The sequence below is a fragment of the Atractosteus spatula genome, chromosome 3 (genome assembly GCF_055471065.1).
Source record: "Atractosteus spatula isolate fAtrSpa1 chromosome 3, fAtrSpa1.hap1, whole genome shotgun sequence".
NCBI classification, from domain to species: Eukaryota; Metazoa; Chordata; class Actinopteri; order Semionotiformes; family Lepisosteidae; genus Atractosteus; species Atractosteus spatula.
The window spans coordinates 55,921,847-55,939,406 of NC_142708.1; the positions used below are offsets into that span (position 1 = coordinate 55,921,847).

Consider the following 17,560-nt stretch of genomic DNA (forward strand, 5'->3'; position numbering starts at 1 on the left):
ATTGAACTACAGTGGCAGTTATGAGGTACCCGCCTGGAAACCTGCAACCCCTGGGTGATGTGAAAAGCACTATAAAAATGAAGGTTAAGTTGTAATTCAGTCTAGCCAAGCAGAGTGAACTAACCATTAAGCCCTACCACTGCTAGAATTAAAACTTGAAAACAACGAAATCAAAATCCAGTATGTGCTTCAGTAAGTTACATTTTACTACACAACTATTACCTTACCATCTCCTTTACAAACCTATTATGAAAATAATTAAGTGAAAAAATACCTAAATAAAGGGCTCCAATAAGACATATGAGGAAATGCTTTTCAAAATTGAATTATTACTTTTTGCAACTAAATGAATATCAGAAACAGCATGACACTGTACCAAGTTAAAAATCAAGCTGTTTAAACTTTGAACTCTGACTGCCTGTTTCAATAAGGTGCTATAGTGTATCTGTCAGGTTTAATAGCTGCTGTAAACTTTCAAAGTTGCATTTATTAGTGTGTACAATAATTTTCCTACTAGCTGAGCTGAACACTAACCTTGCAATTGTTCTAGTAAGTACTAAGTTACCTTATTTCAGTGCTTTTCAATGCATTTTATACAAATAAAAACAACAACAACCTTTGTTCTGTGGCTGAAATCTACACAAGAGTTTCATAACAACCACAAGTCTATTAGGATTTTTTAAATACTGTCCAAGCTGTTATTCATTATGTGACTGGTGCTTCTTAAGGTGCCTTCTATAACAGCTTTGCATTCATTACTGTAATCACACAATTACAGGGCTAACCTGACCAAACACACTAATTAGCATTACCAATTAATTCTAGATATTGTAACATGGCAGGTCTGTATCTGCCTTGAAGAACATTATATCACCCAGGAGAACTCACTCAAGCAAAACAGTTTTTGCAAGCTAGAACACGGTTTCTTCACAATGAGAACTGTTTCCTGCTTTTGGGGAGGGTCACCTCATTGTTAAGTTTATTGAATCATAAAAAAAGGAAAACCTGCTTAATTTGATACACCTCTAATGAATTCGGTGATGCCATTGTATACCACCGATGAATAATACTAAGTCTTCTAGAGGTATGAATATCAATACAAATCTTTCTTCAATCAATCCTGAATATAATGTATTAGAGTCTTTCTTAATGTATCAGAAGTGTTTAAAAAGTGTCAATTTTAATCTAGAGATGATGATCAACAACTCCTTCATAAGTCAACAATTTCTTCATAAGTTTTAAATGAAAAATCTAGACAAGGCAATTATCTTTATCAGTCTGGTAGTTATTTTATTAACTATTATGGTAGTATTAAGGCATTTGACATGCAGTGAATTAAAAAAAAAACTCAGATTGCCAGGTGATAATTAACCAAAGGCTGGAATGTTTTTCTAAGGCAGAATGATAAATAGGGAAGGGTATTTTCAGGTTAATTTTTCAAAAGCACTGCTACTGAGCTGACAAGGTTTCTGTTTAAAAACAAAAAAAAAATATATTTCCTAATGTTATTCTCAGGTCACTTAGGGTCATGTGAACATTGTCTATGTAGTCTGCGAAAAAAGTTTGAATAGTAAAACTCAACTCATGGTTTGAGCCTTCTTTGATTATGGTATCCAGTTTTGACTGGTTCTTTAACAGTACTTATAATTTCACTAAGTTTCACATGAATTCCTTTTGGCTTTAGCTCTTAAGAATTAAGCAGCATACCAGTCACATTGTGACATTAACTCTGGAATACACAGTTACAACAACAAGGATGCTGTCTGTTTTGAGAGGCACTGAAAATGATATTAAATAAATATGTAAAATAAAGAAAGGATTAATTAGATTTCTCAACAATGTCAAAAAACAACATATAAACAGTTATAGAGACATTTTTAATAAGTCACTGCATTGTTAACTTATGATTATCAAGAAATCCCAGAAGATATTCAAGTATTACACTATATACAGTACCTTATACTTTGCTGTGAAAAGAACCAACAATCAGAACTACAGTATGTCATCATTCACACAAGGTCCTGTACTATAAAATCACCTTTCCTCTTCTTGTCTCTATTAAACTGGGGTATTGTTAGATGTATAATATTGTTGACACTATCTAAAGCTTGGGATCATTGGAACTCTTCATGCCAATGCATTAGAAATTAATATGTTTTTTTTTTATACAGTCAGACTTTCCCATATTAGCCTCTTCTTACTTATACAAGGAATAATCCTTCTTTTGGCAAGAAAGATTACAATATCAAATCACTTTAAGCTTAATAAGCACAATAATTGGAAGTTCCAGCATGTAACTAACAGTGTTTGTGTGATTAGGATTCCTGTAAAAATGAGAAGAAGCAGAGAGCAGAAATGAGTGTCATGGAATATTAGAAGGGTACTGTTTTGCATTCCAGTTATATCGAAGTCATGGTCTTGCATGAAAATCCACAAGAATATCCAAATGTTGGCCTTGTTGTTGAAGATAAATAAGCCCATGGTAAAGTCCCTCATCTTATCTAAATAAACAGTTTACCAAGGCACCCAGGCGCAAGAACTGTGAAAATGACTGTTCTGACAACATGTGGCTCTGCACGTGCAGTGTGGGGTAGAATGTAAAGACAAGGAGGAGTGCAAGGTGAACAAGTTAATAAACAGTCAGTGGAATTCAAAGCACAATCAGTAAAAGAAGGATTGCCCAAACATCCAAAACATCAAGCAATGGGAGTGCTTTACATCTGATCCAGGTGTAGTAAACAACATTTTCAAAAACACATGAGACAATGCAAATTAGTGAGCAAGAGAGTTGATCAAAGAGCAGCACCACAGCCATTCAACTCTTTTATAAAAATAAATCAAACTTAAGCCCCTCTAACCAGATCATCAAAGCAGTGGAAGCATTTATACAATTCAAGGAAGTGCCACAAGAAACCAGCTGGCACAGTGAAGGGACACCCTAGCTGTTTATTTCATTTCTGACTGCATGGCTTATGTGAGTTTACTGTACAATCCCTTGCAGTGACGTCCAACTGTCCTACATTGACCTTAGTATTTAGATATACAAGCTGTTGCTTTTTCCAGGTCACAAGTCCTAATTCCCTTATTTATACACAAATGCAAGAAACACTTAACAGCAGAGCACTACTGTAAACTGCACATCTCTGGACGAATGTCTTAAGTAGAGTTCTTTTTCATACAGTAAATACTGATATGCCAATTAAGATTATTGTATGCATTCAAGACAGATAGTCCAACAAGGACTTACAAACAGCAACATTATTTTTCAAGATATTCACTTTTGTTATTAATGAAGAGTTAGACAGCCTGTTAAACAGGTTACAGGCTCAGTCATTCTATCAAGGAGTCTCTTATGTTAAATTAAAATTGTCCATTTTATATGGTTATGGTAAATGTTTCATTTTTTCTGAAATCCAGAGAAACACATTATAAATATACAAACAGTATATATACTATATATATATTATATAGTTTATATATACTCTTCATATTAAAAATGTACCTTAACAAAAAAGATCTCAAACGTAAGTGATTAGTTATTTTAGGAATACTGTAAACTAATTAACTGCTTTTATAAGCCCTGGCATTAGGATACTTACCAATGGTGACAGTGAAATGTTAAAGAACTCCTATTTTAGTTTATGTGCAGGATTAAGTAACTGTTTTGGCTTTCCTAACTGACCACATAACATTGGTCCTTAAAAAAATCAAAGCAAAAAAAAAACTTGCCTGATGTCAAATTAATGTAATGATAAAAACATGACTGATAATAATCTACAGTAAACTACAGTATGGGTGTTACATACAGTAAAATATTATTAATAATATTAATATTATCCCAACAAAATATTGTTAACATTTTTGCTCTACTGTATGTTCTAACCATCATGTGTGAAAACTTTACCTACTTGTATATAACCTGACACAGAGATTTCAGAGAATGCCCATTAGGCACAGGGCTCTGAATCAGCACTTCAAGAAAAATGTCTGATGGGTGTGGAGGAAATGTGGTAGGTCTTACTGTTGATTTTGGACTGCATTACATATTAAAATTTCACATCGGAGACACTATAACGTCACATAGTTTGGTTTTAAATGTGCAAACCTAACATCATCCGCAAATACAGCTGCATTTCCTGTAATAATATACCATCTATGTGAATGGTAACAACATTGCAAATTCATGAGGCACCAGCTTTCAGTAAATGTTACAGTACATCCAAAGTTAATGTTTTGTTCAGTCTTCTCTATGGCTCATTTCAACCTTATGCATTATGCCCTTTAGGATTATGCACATACTGTATAGGAAACAAAAACAAAAACAAAAATCTCTAGGGAACCATACATTCGGATATTAGTTGTCACTTGTACTCTGGATATCTTCTACCAAAAGGGGCTATCAAAACATGTTATTTTTATTGTATCAATAAGATCTAAAAAATAATGCCTACTTTGGGCTCTCATATTATTCAGGTAACAAGTCACAGTTCAATCTGGGTAATATGAAAATCCAACCATCCACCCATTTATCCATTATGAGAAAGCATGTCAAGCCAAGAGGCAGTACAAAAAAAAATGACAGAGCACTATCCTGACTGAATAGGCTACATACAGTACCAGTAGGAGACACCCTCCTATGTTATATCCATCTTGCCTTCTCAAGGCTATTTTGACCTACCAGCAAGGCAATTTTATTTACACACACAGTTCATGAAAAGAAGTGTCAAATTATTAATCACAGTTATTCTAAGAATTTGCATTTATCAGTTCTCCCTTGAGCAATAAAAGGTTAAACAAAAAAAAAACATCTCACACAAACAAGAAAGAAGTCCAAACAAAGATGTTTATTTAAATGGACCTTGGCATATAAAGCAATGGATAAACATCAAAATCATAACAAATGAGGATTCACGACATGTGACATTTACTTGAAGTACTTACTGTATTATTAGAAATACACCTTAGATGATCAGCATCATCACAGTCAGCAATGATACTGTTTTTATTGTAGACTAAACTGAGATTTCTTTGACCAGTTTAAGTAAAATGTACTGTAACTACAAACGTTATTCATCTTGCATTAGACTAAAAGAAACAGCACAAATGCTGTGCATATTTTGTATCAAAGAGCTATATTTTTACATGTTATATTATAATATATTCTATATTATAATGTAAAACTTAAGAGTGGGGAGCCATGTCAGTGTAAGAACTGCGAAAGAATAAGTTGAATTCCATACTGAAAAGTAAAAAGAAAAGAAATTCAATATTTCACATGTGGAGCCTCTTCTCATTGTGTTTTTATTTCATTCTTTTTACTTATCAGTGCAGAATTAACCTCTACTTGTTCCCATACCAAACTTCACAGAGATTATAAAGGGATTATCCTTCCCTCAACTGTGACTAAAGTACAGTTATCATCAATCCAGACGTTAACCCCTGTAATTTTCTATAATTTAACTGCCACAGCTTTAGTTTGTAAGTATCGCACAACTGTCTATTAAAGGATAAGAACTTCAGTTTAGGAAATTATCAAGGGGCACCTGACTTTACCTGTTTACAGGCAACTAGGATGCACTTTAAGCAATGCAATTCAGTGAATAACAGGAGCCATAAGAAGGGTTATAATTATAACTGTTAATTTCATTAGATGCATGTGAAGAGCTGTTGTACCATGTCTGCGGCGTAAAGGGTCAGTCTGACAACAGCAGCGCTAATTGTGATGTAGGTGTTAAACATATATACAGCATTATGATTCACCACACTCTGTTTCTCCAGAGTCCAACATTTAACCACAGCACATGTTTTTGTCAAAGGGAAACTAAACTAGTCTACATGTATGTATATACCGCAGCCTACAGTGTACTGTTACAGAAGTTGTGATCTGTCAGTTTTTTACAGTTCTGATCACTTATGCTTATTTGAACATTACGAGTGGTAGCAGGCATCAGCACTTGTATATCCTTTAAAATAAAAATAAATTATGTCAGCACACCTACCTGCTCCTTCTCTGGTTTATCAGAAATGTCATTCAGGCTGCTTGATGTCAGGTTTCGGTGGGCAGTTGTTGGACTACCTAAAGAAACGAATGCCATGGACTTGTTAATGCAATCTCAGCCATCTCAACTTAACATAGAATGAAATGAAAGCTCAAGTACCAGAAATGGCAGCAGCATCTCAGTTTACTCTGGAACTGAGGGAAAGATGGAGTCAAGCAGAGAATGAATTTAAACTGTTCTTGTTTGGTTCATAAATGAATCAACCATCGACTGGGGCCCTAGAATACCTGATCATTTGCTTGTTGCTGCTACTGCTTGGAAACAGAAATCATTTCAATCTAAATTATGTTTTCTTCAATTAAAGATAACAATAATCAATTTAAGTGATGTTGGTTAAGATATGAATACTTTTGTAATGTCCAAAATAAAAAGCATTATATCTGGGGACAGTAGCCTGTTTGGGTACTAAATCTTCCCTCCTTTAAGGAGAATGTACAGTACTCTCCTAGGTAAGTGGGAGAAAGTTGTCACAAAGATCTGTGGGCTGTATTATTGAGTTGTGCATTTACACTGACAATCTGTTCAATTTGAATAATTAGTGTACACTTAAATACCACAATAGAGAATAAATATGTTTGTCAAATCGTCGTGTCTTGTGTGCCTTATATCTCTTGCAAGAAGTGTGGAGGGCCAACAACTAACCAATGCCTAGGCATAGCCTCATGTAGGTCAAAGAAGTTCACTGAGCTCCAGAAATAGAGCAAAGGAAAGCTACTCCTAAACCAGATTCCAGCCTAAATGGGCTGGGGTTCATTCATCATTTAGATTTAGATTTAAAGGGGAAAACACTCTGAACTACATTTCATAATAAAAATCTTGTTAGGACATCCAACAAGTAACAATTAGTCCTTAACAATGAACTAACTGCCTAAAATATTTAATATGATAAGCTAGTGCCAGCCAAGGTGATTGTATATGAACCAGAAACAAGACATAGTGACATAATGTACAAGAAGGATACTTAAAAAGCAGAATAGAGAGGACACAAACTATTGCCACTGTGATTTTCTTCTAAAAAGCTTTCTTGTATCCACTTTCCTCATGCTACGTCTTGTTCTCTAAGATGATATTTTTAATTGTCAGTTTGGTGCAGCCACTTTGAAAAAAAACATTTCTCATTCCCTCTACTGGGGGTGATAACACTTGGCATTTTGTTTAAAAAATAAGGTTGCAGCATATTTGAAATGGTGTGTATGTATGAGAACTGCATGTGTCTGTGCCTGGTAGTGGTCACTGGAAATTAGGTGCGATTCAGGGTTCAGTTACGTTCTGCATCAGCGGCAGCCATTCGCAGACGCAGCACAAAGTGTTCTACAGTAAAGCATAAAATGTATCCCACTTGAAGGCCAGGGATTCAAAAACAAAACATTGTTTTGAGCACTTTATAATCTTTTATGATAAAGTGTGAAGGTTAAATTTTCAAATTAATTATCAAACAGAGCCAACTTGCAGATAGTTGGGCCTTTTGATAAGCCCAACCACTCATCACTTCAAAGTGCACCTTCAATATAGCTCTGATAAGACTGGACAGCTGCCAAGAAGCATAAAACTGACAGGATTAATCTGATTCCATGTATTTACTTTTAGGCTACTTTATTTTCAAGATTTAATATAAGAAATGAAAGTGACATGCTACTCACAAGTTCTAATGTTCCTTGAGGTCACTCAACTTCATTTAAAATAAAAAATACATTTGCTGTATGTACAGTAAGATATCTTTGAAACTTAAACTAAATTTAAAAATAAAATTGCATGTTTGCATTTACATTGAATAATTTACAACATAATAAATAATACTGATTTAATAAGGCCTTAACTTTATAGTTCCTAAAAGCCCAATTTTATGACTGAATTCACTTGTTTCAAATTAATTCACTATTTACCATTTTCAGAAACACCAAAGGCTGCTGTATAATGGCAAAAAGTCCCTTTCAACTTACTAAGCCATCCCACGCTCGAACTCCGCTGGACTCGAAGGTCCTCCTCAGAGGTGCGGATTGTTAGACAAGGCACAGAGTTTTCAAGCGGACTACGTGCTTTAGTGGCAGAAGCAGATTTGGAGTTCAGGCAGTAGCAGCAAGGCAGGAAAAGGAAGGAAAGAGAGTAAGTGTGACAGAGCCAAAAGGCAAGCAGTAGCGGTTAAATAAACAAATGGAAGTTACAAAAAAATCCATTAAAATATGAACAAGTCTCTGAAGCTTTATGGTGCAGAAAAGACAGAAAGACATTTCAGAAATTTATTATGAGTCTAAATCCCAAGTCACTTTGGTTGAGAGAAATTATAATTCCAATTTAATGTGAACTTCAAAAGTTTTTTTAATACCTAATATCCTCCACATTTTCTCACACAAACTCCTGTGAACAATCCCAAACTGCACTTGTTAAAGCATATACAGTATTTACCGTATAACATTGTTTTTAATTACTAGATCTTTGTTTTAAGACAACTGAGAATGAACGGGCATAGACAGAAAAAATACAAATCGACACAAGTTTTCAAATGCTGTTTGAAATTAAATATTGTTTGAGAGATTTGTTTGAGAATAGATTGGCATTAATTCACATCTCATTTTATTCCAAAGAAAACAAAACAGTGTTTTGCTGGAAAATCCCAAAGAAGCACAAATATCAACTGGCAACTTTACCTTCTAATTACTGTGAATCTGAATACACTAAAGCTAAATTATTAACTAGGTGGGGATATGAATAAAACCTAGAACACATAAACTAAAGCTGAGCATGGATATCAGACATCTTGTACCAAATATCAACATGAGAAGATACCTCTCTACAATGAAAGGATACATACTGTACTACAGTATACCTTAATAACAAATTAGTTTTTTTCGCACTTAATATGATCACAAAACAATGCTGACTTTGAAAACTGAGACAAATGCCTGAAACTGATTAAACTGCCATAAAACCTTTATCTATTTATCCAACAAAGAAAATCTACAAACCAGGGATCATTTTTTACAATTAATTTGTGTCTACTCCTGTTGAACTTCCCCACCTTGGGTATCTAGTTATGCATGCAAGTGAATGTTCAGCTTATACTATAGAAAAACACAGTGGTTCACCCTGCACGGTCCTTCTTTTTGGGAAATCCGATGGGAACCAATGTTCAGTAGTTAATACAGTCAGTGAAGGTTCATTAGATAAATCACCCTGCCAAGGGCACAAGTGTCAAGAGTGGGTAGTGGCTGGGTTTGCTATAAAATGTTAATTAGTCAAGCAAAAAATGAGCTCTAGTATTGGCTGTGATGTTTTGAGTGCTTTAGGGAACAGTTACAGCATAACCTGAAAATTATTTTTGCCAACGATTTGTTAAAAAACTCAATGACATTTAACATCTTTTACGGCAGGGTGTAGCACAATAACTACCATAAATGAGAGTTTGTTAGAAACTCGAGCACAATATTATACATATCTAAATATATTACGCAATACACTCTCCGAGTTGGATTAATATCTTCTCAGTTTATATACAGTAACTGAAGACAGCAAAGGTTTTTTTTTATGATATAGTTCTGCACTCAGAAATAGAATGTGTTCCATAAACATTCAATCAAATTCAGCTCAATACGGTGTATAAAATACTAAATCAATTATCAAAATGTAAATTAAAATGGGAAAATTCACATAAGGGATAGTAATCTATGAGGTTTTCAAGAAGTAATCATACTTCTAAGAAGTATGATATTAGTTTTAACAATTTAATTGCACTATTTAAAGGTACAAAACAAAATTTACTGTACACAGAAACTAACTTAGATAGCCATAAAACTTGCTGTCAATGTGAAAGAAAAGAAAATTAGGTAATGCACTATTCAGCCATAATGTTTTAACAATTTTGTTTTGTTACATCTTTCCTATATTCATAGTACTGTTATAGCTGTTTTATCTTATTTATACTATGTAAGGTTATTTTATCATCTATACCTAAAAAACACCCTATTACTAGAAATATTGTAAGTCAAAACTATTAATTATTACTAAAATTAACTGGAGTACACACTACCCAAATTACTTGTGTAAAGGATTACATTTTAAAATTCATATGTCTAGGAGAAATTGTTTTTAAGAGATAATATATTACTTTACATAGTAACTAAATACACTGTATATTGTAGATAAAATATACTGACAACCTTTTAAAAATTATTTCCCACAACTTTTGTTCATTTAAAAAATAATCCCTTGCAAAAGTAACTTGAAACGGTAGTGGATTATTTTAACTTTCCCCAACACTTCTTTCTGGTTTGTTTGTATCTCTAACAACAGCAAGGATTTCACGTGGATTTTCATTCAGATCTAAAGGAGTTGTCTATATCATTACTATTTTTACCCCTTTGTACATACGGTATATAGAGGTGGCTAATTACTTTAAATTTGAATACTTAGAAGCCTGTATAAACAGCTTCTGTTTCAAGCGTTGTGAAACATTCTCACAGTTCATAGCGAAAGCATGAGTTAAAAAAACACCATAACATTGAATGGTGTTTTTTGTAACATACAGTATACCGTACAGTATATACACTTCTTGTTACATTTCTCCATTATCCATATGTGTTGTTCCTGCTTATATTATTATTTAATGTGCCCATCACACATTACAACAAAAACACCTTTCTTCACAAAACACAAAAACATGAAAGGACCAGACTAGACCAGAAGTAGCAGCAGGAGAAAGCGTGTCAACGGTACACTACAATACCTTAGCAGTACTGTAGGTAAGAATGTCTAGGAGTAACACAAAGGACAGGATGGGCTATCAAACCTTAGTATTAATGTCAAAAAGAGGTCTAAATATACTGTATTTGTACACTTCCTATTATTGTACATTATTTAATTATAAACAGTTACAGGTATACCTCTACTGGGTAGCCCATGCACTGAAAAACAAATATTTACCTTTATTATAAAATATTGTAGTTGCTTTTTACACAATCTGTCATGGTTTCTATAGACTTTGAATGAAGTTCAAAATGATTTCTCAAAAATAAACATACTACTTCTTAAAACATGATTTTGGGAAATGCATGACGCGTACCACAGCTCACTTCTGGATTGTTTTACAAAATCTTAATATTCTGGTCATATATTTATGCAAGAGGAAGGCACTGTTAAGCTTTGTTTATTGCGCAGGGATAAAAGCTAGCCATAAAGACTACAATAAAGCTCTGGATATCTATAATAAATCTATACTTTTCTTTGTCTTGTGATGTTGTGAACTATGAACATTAAAAAGGACTTGGTCACCTACTGTACATTAGTCACCCCAAGGAAAATCAAAACCTGGGGTAAAAAAGAAAGAAGAGGTGAAAAAAATTGTATGTATACTGTATACATACAAATTGTTGGTTGTAAGCAAGAAAAAAAGATGAAAGAATGGAAAAAAGATTCTTAAAAATAGTTTAAAAAAAGACTGCAACAAACTGGCATCTGTATTACCGTTATCCGGGTTGGAAAACAGCCTACTTGCACTGGAGACTGTCTTGCCAATGTCAGCCAGTGACCGCAGGTTGGACTTCTTGGTCTGGTGACGATGCTTGCGTAGAAGTGTGTACATCACTTTGTCCTTCAGGTCTGCTTTCAGCTGGCCACTGTCAATCTGGCTGTCAGTGATCATTTCTACAATAAAAGGACAAGACAGCTCAATCTTGAGGCTGTCACATATAAATTCATAAAGCATCCTCTCATGCCAACTTACTCACAAAAAATGAACTTTAAAAGATTATTCAAGATAGAACATGAGGATAGTGATACGTCACTGCTGAATTCGTTGGCTTATTATTTTCTTTTTCTTACAGAATTCAAACATACATGCAAGTATATTTCTACAATGTCAAAGAAGAAAACCACTAAAGAACAAAAAATAAAGAAAAGTCACAACAATTAACATAAGATCTCAAATTCTACATGATGCTCTGTTCTGCTGTCAGACCACAAAGAAGAAACAAAGCTGTTCTAAATGTCTTAATGAACACCTTGCCAGTATACATGCATTTGTTTCCAACACAAACACTTTTTCACAGAAAAGCTTGAATGTTATAACACTTATACTTACACAAACATATATGAGTAAAATGATATGGTGTACCAAAATGGAATGAGTGATTGCAAAGAAATACTTGTAGGTTAAATTGACTAATTTATTTTACAAATACCTGTTATGGTACTGAGGGGACGTTACTTTAACTAAACATTAAATTAAATTGCTTTTCCATTTTGAAAAATCAACTCACACAGACCCTGTTCAAAGTGGCTCTTTCATGATGAACAGCTTTTGCCATTTTTAAATTTAATTTCTATATAACTGTTATTTCTTACTTTTAGATTTCTTTCCTGGTAAGTGTCACAGCAACCTGGAGCCTAACCCAAAAATACAGGGCGAAAGGAGTGTCTCCCTGGACAGGACACTAGTTCACAGCAGGGCACACCACACACTGGCACAATTTAGGGTATCAGTTAACTGGGCCCAGGATGTCTTTGGAAGGTGGGAGGAAACCTAAACATGAAAACCAGTGAAAACCCACCCGAAGGTGATGAAAATATGCAAATTCCACACAGAAAGTGCCCCAATCCAGAATCGAACTCACAACCCAAGAGCTGAGAGCAGCACTAACTGCCTCATCACCGTGTTGCTTAGCAGCATTCCATTCCTCAGAAAACTGCACTGTGTGGCTGTCACACTCAGGCTCTCAAAACATTGTCTTCTTTGAATGTTTTTTTATCATTTGCTAAAATCACTATATGACCAAAAATCTCTCAATTCATTTAATCCAAGTCTTTTATACATTAAGGCCAGGCAGTCAAGAGAGCAAAACGGCCTGGTTCCCGCAACTTACCAACAACCTGAGGAAGAGTAGAAGCCTCCATGTCCAGCATGATGGTGCCTTTTTCTATACAAGTTCTCAGCTCAAACAAGCTGTGTAAGGACAATGTGGCGACATGAGGCTTACTCCACCGTTCCCCTCCTTTCTCTACTTTCTCTTCAAACTTTATCCACCTGTTTCAAGACAGAAAGTATTCATCAGGCTGACATCTTTAAACATTTTTTACAATGACATCTCCCTGAGCCTTCTCATCTTAGATGGGACACAGCTTCTATTAAACCAGTAGTTCCCAATTCTGGCCCTGGGGAACCAGACAAATGCTGTTTTTATTCAACCTCACCAGTCAATTAATTAATTGAATTCTTAATATACATAATAATAGGTTTAATTTGAACCCTTAACTTGTTTCAGTTCCTAAACACATAGGAAGTTGTCTTTTAATCATTGTGTTTCTTAACAGTTTAATTAGCCATTATTTAAATCAGTGAAGTACATATCTAATCCCTGTGTTTCTCTAGAAAATGTCTTGTTTATGGGTCCTGATCATGTAGTAAACTTGCACGCCCTGTTGCTGCGTTTAGAGGCATAGTTAAGTTTCAGCTGGAACAGAAGACCTGAAGAATGGTCTTCAGAAAAATGAGCCTTCTACAGGTACGTAAGTTATCTCCACATAGTGCACATGTGCATATAGTACTGCCATCAGTTATTTAAAGAAATACGTTCCTCAAACAACAGAAAAGAAGTAGCTAAATAAAATTTTGTGATATGGAGCACTGTCTACGATTTAGCCTCCTCGTTCACTCAAAGCATTGTACAATCTGTGTCAAATGTCATTTTTATTGGTTCAGGCATTTACCCTTTTAGAATAATAAATGTACTGATATTAAGGCTGAACTACCTCTTTATAAATAGAATACCCACTTTACCTCCTCACCTCATTCACTTTTGCTGCTTACTATAGCTTTTTTGAATCAGACTGCCGAGTAGACGCATGTAAGAATCTCTTCTCCACTCATATTCACTCCAAATCCTGGAAGACTACAGTATGGTCTTCATTCCATCCTGGGCTCTTAATTATTGTATTTATATCAATTATTCACTTTATTGTTCTATACTACCCCTGTTTCCAGATCTCGCTGAGGATTATTAAATATCTATAAAACGTGATGGACTGCAGCCCTCCTGGATTAGGAATGAATACCACTGCCCTATAGTACCCAGTAAAGTAATCTGAGGGATGAATGCATTATTGATTTAAGTTCTCAGTAACTCCAGTGATGCCACATGGGGCAGCCCACAACAAGGGCACAGATTCTAGAACACACCCCACACACAGCATTTAAAGTGAAAAATAAGGTTTTAATTTATAGAAATTTATAGAAATCTTGCCCTGCACTAAAAAATAAAGAGTAAATAACAGCCTGCACTGTGGGGAAAAATAAAGCTTCTCCCACAGGATTATGAGGAAAATACTGTAGTTATCCATGACACTGCCCTTCAGCCTGAGCTAGAGAGGAAAATAATAGTAACAGTAGTGCTGCCCTTTCAGCCGGAGCAGGGAAAAAACATTAATTAGTAGCAAGCCTTTAGATGAGGGACAGATTCGGTCTGTATTGGTTAAAAGCTGAGTGGTCTGACAGGGCTCCTCCTAGGATTCTACTCCTTGTCAACACCCTCTGCTTCTCCTCTTGGCTGTCCATTTATACTGTCTGGAGCAAGATGTACAGCTGATCCTGCTCCAGTGAATGCTGGTGTCCTATCCACCAGCCTGTGATCTGCATGCTGCAATTGTGGGCAGGGGAAATCTTTGAATAAGACTACTCTAAACCACAGGAAAGGCCACACTTCATGAGGTACATCCCTATGCAGCATCACACTATAAAGTAATAAAAGTCATTAGGTATATTTAGACTTAAGGTCTCCAACCACAGTCATGGCCCCAGTTATAAACCGCAATTAAATCAAAAACTTCTATAGTGCTTGCAACATTGTGATCATTTCATTGTGATCAGTTATGCTTCTTATTCATTAAATTTTAAGATAATAAGCAATTTTAAGATAATATGGGACCACAATCTGAGTGTCTTTCTGTCCTCATGGACTAGAAGTTTGTTAATTGAACAGAATTATTTTTTTACTTCAACAGTAATTCACCATCATTTCATCAGTACTTTACAGGTAGTACAGTACCAGTCTTAAGAAACAGGTGACCTACTGTATCAAACTCAGTGGATTATAAATCTACTGACAAGACTGGAAAACTCTGTTTAAGACAATAAGAAATCTAGGATTACAATGTCATATAAGAAAATTAATTTGAAGGAAAAAGGCCAAATGTAACTCCTATACTGTACATTTCCTCTTTAATAGCTCTGCAATCAAAAATGTTTTGCCTTCAGACAAAAACATTTTATTATGTTTTTAACTTCCTTAAAATTTAAAATTCCACCATTCTTTATGCAATTTTGCTTTCTACAAATTGCATTTAAATGTTTTATGTGGATTCTTACTTATGATGTTATTTATGTTATACTATCATCACTGAAGCCTCTTGCAATATGTTCATGTATTTTTATAATCAAGGTTAATCAAAAGCTTTTGATATTCCAGATCGTTTAATTCCTCCAGAAAAAAAAATGCATAGCACTGGTCCTGATATGGATTCCCTCTAAAGTTTTCTGAATTACTTATAGAACTGCATATAACGTGTAAAATCATTCATTTCACAACCTCTTTCAGGTATTAAGGAGGTTGAATGGAGGAGAAAAGTCAAAGGATTGTTTTTATGCATTCAGTTGAAGGATACCACGACCACAGGGCCCCACCATGCCCCTTGTACCCAAAAACAAATTGCACAAGAGACGACAGCTTTAAAACAGAGTGCTATGAGCTAACCTTTTAGAATAAAAAATAAAGATGTGAGGCTCCCAGGTCGTTCAAGTAATAAATGTGCTTGCTACGAGCTGAAACTGAGCTCTGTAACCAAGACTCTGTGGATGTGAGTTGATGTTATACTACTAGTCGAGCGTGACCGGATTTCCCCCTAGCAGCGTTACACAGTTGGCACACCGCTACCTAGTGGCAGGGCTGGGATTAGACAGCCACTGAAGGCTACTGTACGAGGCTATAGCATCACAAAACATTCCAAAATGCACAGGTATAACAGAAAGAAAAATTACTGATTCTAAAAAACAAACTGTCAGGATGAACAATGACCAATTTACTGCTGTTTTATGTCAATACCTTGCTACTTGTAATTGTTTTTTGACAGCCAGACTCTTAGTTGTATGTCAGTTTAGGCTCCTATAGTAAACTGGATGAAGAGTCCCCATCAGTAGGATTTTACCAGAAATTACTTGTATGCAATATATCCTAAATATGTCTTTATCTGTCATTTTCAGCCAATTTTTTATGTTTGCAGGAACAATGCAAAAGCGAGATTACATTTGCAACATTCTGATTATTTCTGATCAGCACAATCTGACTGACCAAATTATTTCCATTGACTGGATTAGGACACAAATCAAGAAGAAATACACTGTGCAATGTGACAACTACAGTAAAGTGGTAATTCAAGAAGCTTCATAAATTAATCAGAGAGTTGTTTAGTCACATTTGTTTCAAGCAGACATTATCACCACACAACAGAAGCCGAGTTTACTCTGGTCACAGGTCAAACCAGAAACAAAATCTAAAGTATCTGTTTTAACCCTATGCCAAATTTATCATCCCTCCTTGGAAATAAAACATGAAATGAACATTTTTTAATATGAAATGGTCCTCTTTTATTTCTTTTTAAATTAACATGCAGTACATAAAATAATTTATTTCAATATCTCATTTTGAGTACCAGCTTTATCCTTAGATGGTGAGACAGACCCTAACCTGGCACACACACCGTGGATGGAATACTAATCCATCTCAGGGTCCACAGACAGACATATGTGGGGGACATTTTAAAGATGCCAATTAACCTGAACAGCAATATTTCAACTGTGGGAGGAAAACAGACCAGCCAAAGAAAACTCACAGTGCCCTAGGGATAGCATGCCCTGGAACTGAACCCAGGATATGAAGCTGCAGCACTAAACACCAGTTCAGTCGTTGAGAACATTAAAGGAAGAGTATTGAGTCTACAGTATACTGTATGTGTTTCAGACAATCTTGCCAGGATTCTATTTTTAATCCATTACTATGATACATTTACTAATGTTACTAGACTAAAGCATCCTTTCAAATGGATGGGTTTTTTTTCAAAGCCTACTGCTGCACACTATCATTTTAACTCAAACGGGTGCTTGCCAAGTATTTCACATGCTGTAGATCCATCCTGAGCAATGCAGCTACCAGATAAACAGCAACGTCTGTCTCACAGAAGGTCTGTTGTTTAATTTGATGGGTGAACTTTTAATAATTGTCATGGGTGGTATTTTATTTAGACTGCATTATATTTTACCTACAAGTGCAAAACCGTAATATATAAATATAATAATTTAATATAATAATGTTGCCTTGGATCATACTTTGAAAAAGAATGTTTTTATCCAATTCATCTGAGGATTTGTATTTGTATCTTATTGGCAGTTTGTTATAGATTATTTTGGGGGTTCCTCCCTGTTAAATTTGTAATGCTTTTGGAAATCATTTTTTACATATTTC

The 17,560-nt window shown here is 34.9% G+C and overlaps 1 protein-coding gene across 3 annotated transcripts in view; it reads right to left on the bottom strand.

Moving 5' to 3' along the window:
- slc4a4a (solute carrier family 4 member 4a) overlaps window positions 1-17,560 on the bottom strand; it is a 106,423-nt gene that overhangs the window by 50,483 nt on the left and 38,380 nt on the right. For 2 of the 3 annotated variants that reach the window (XM_088910450.1, XM_088910452.1), the window contains exons 5-7: window positions 12,914-13,074; window positions 11,517-11,696; window positions 6,000-6,076 (exon numbers count right to left, since the gene is read on the bottom strand). In XM_088910450.1, the coding sequence (XP_088766576.1) occupies window positions 6,000-6,076; window positions 11,517-11,696; window positions 12,914-13,074 (418 nt within the window). The remainder of the gene's footprint in view (window positions 1-5,999; window positions 6,077-11,516; window positions 11,697-12,913; window positions 13,075-17,560) is intronic. The other variant, XM_088910451.1, reaches the window with a different exon arrangement.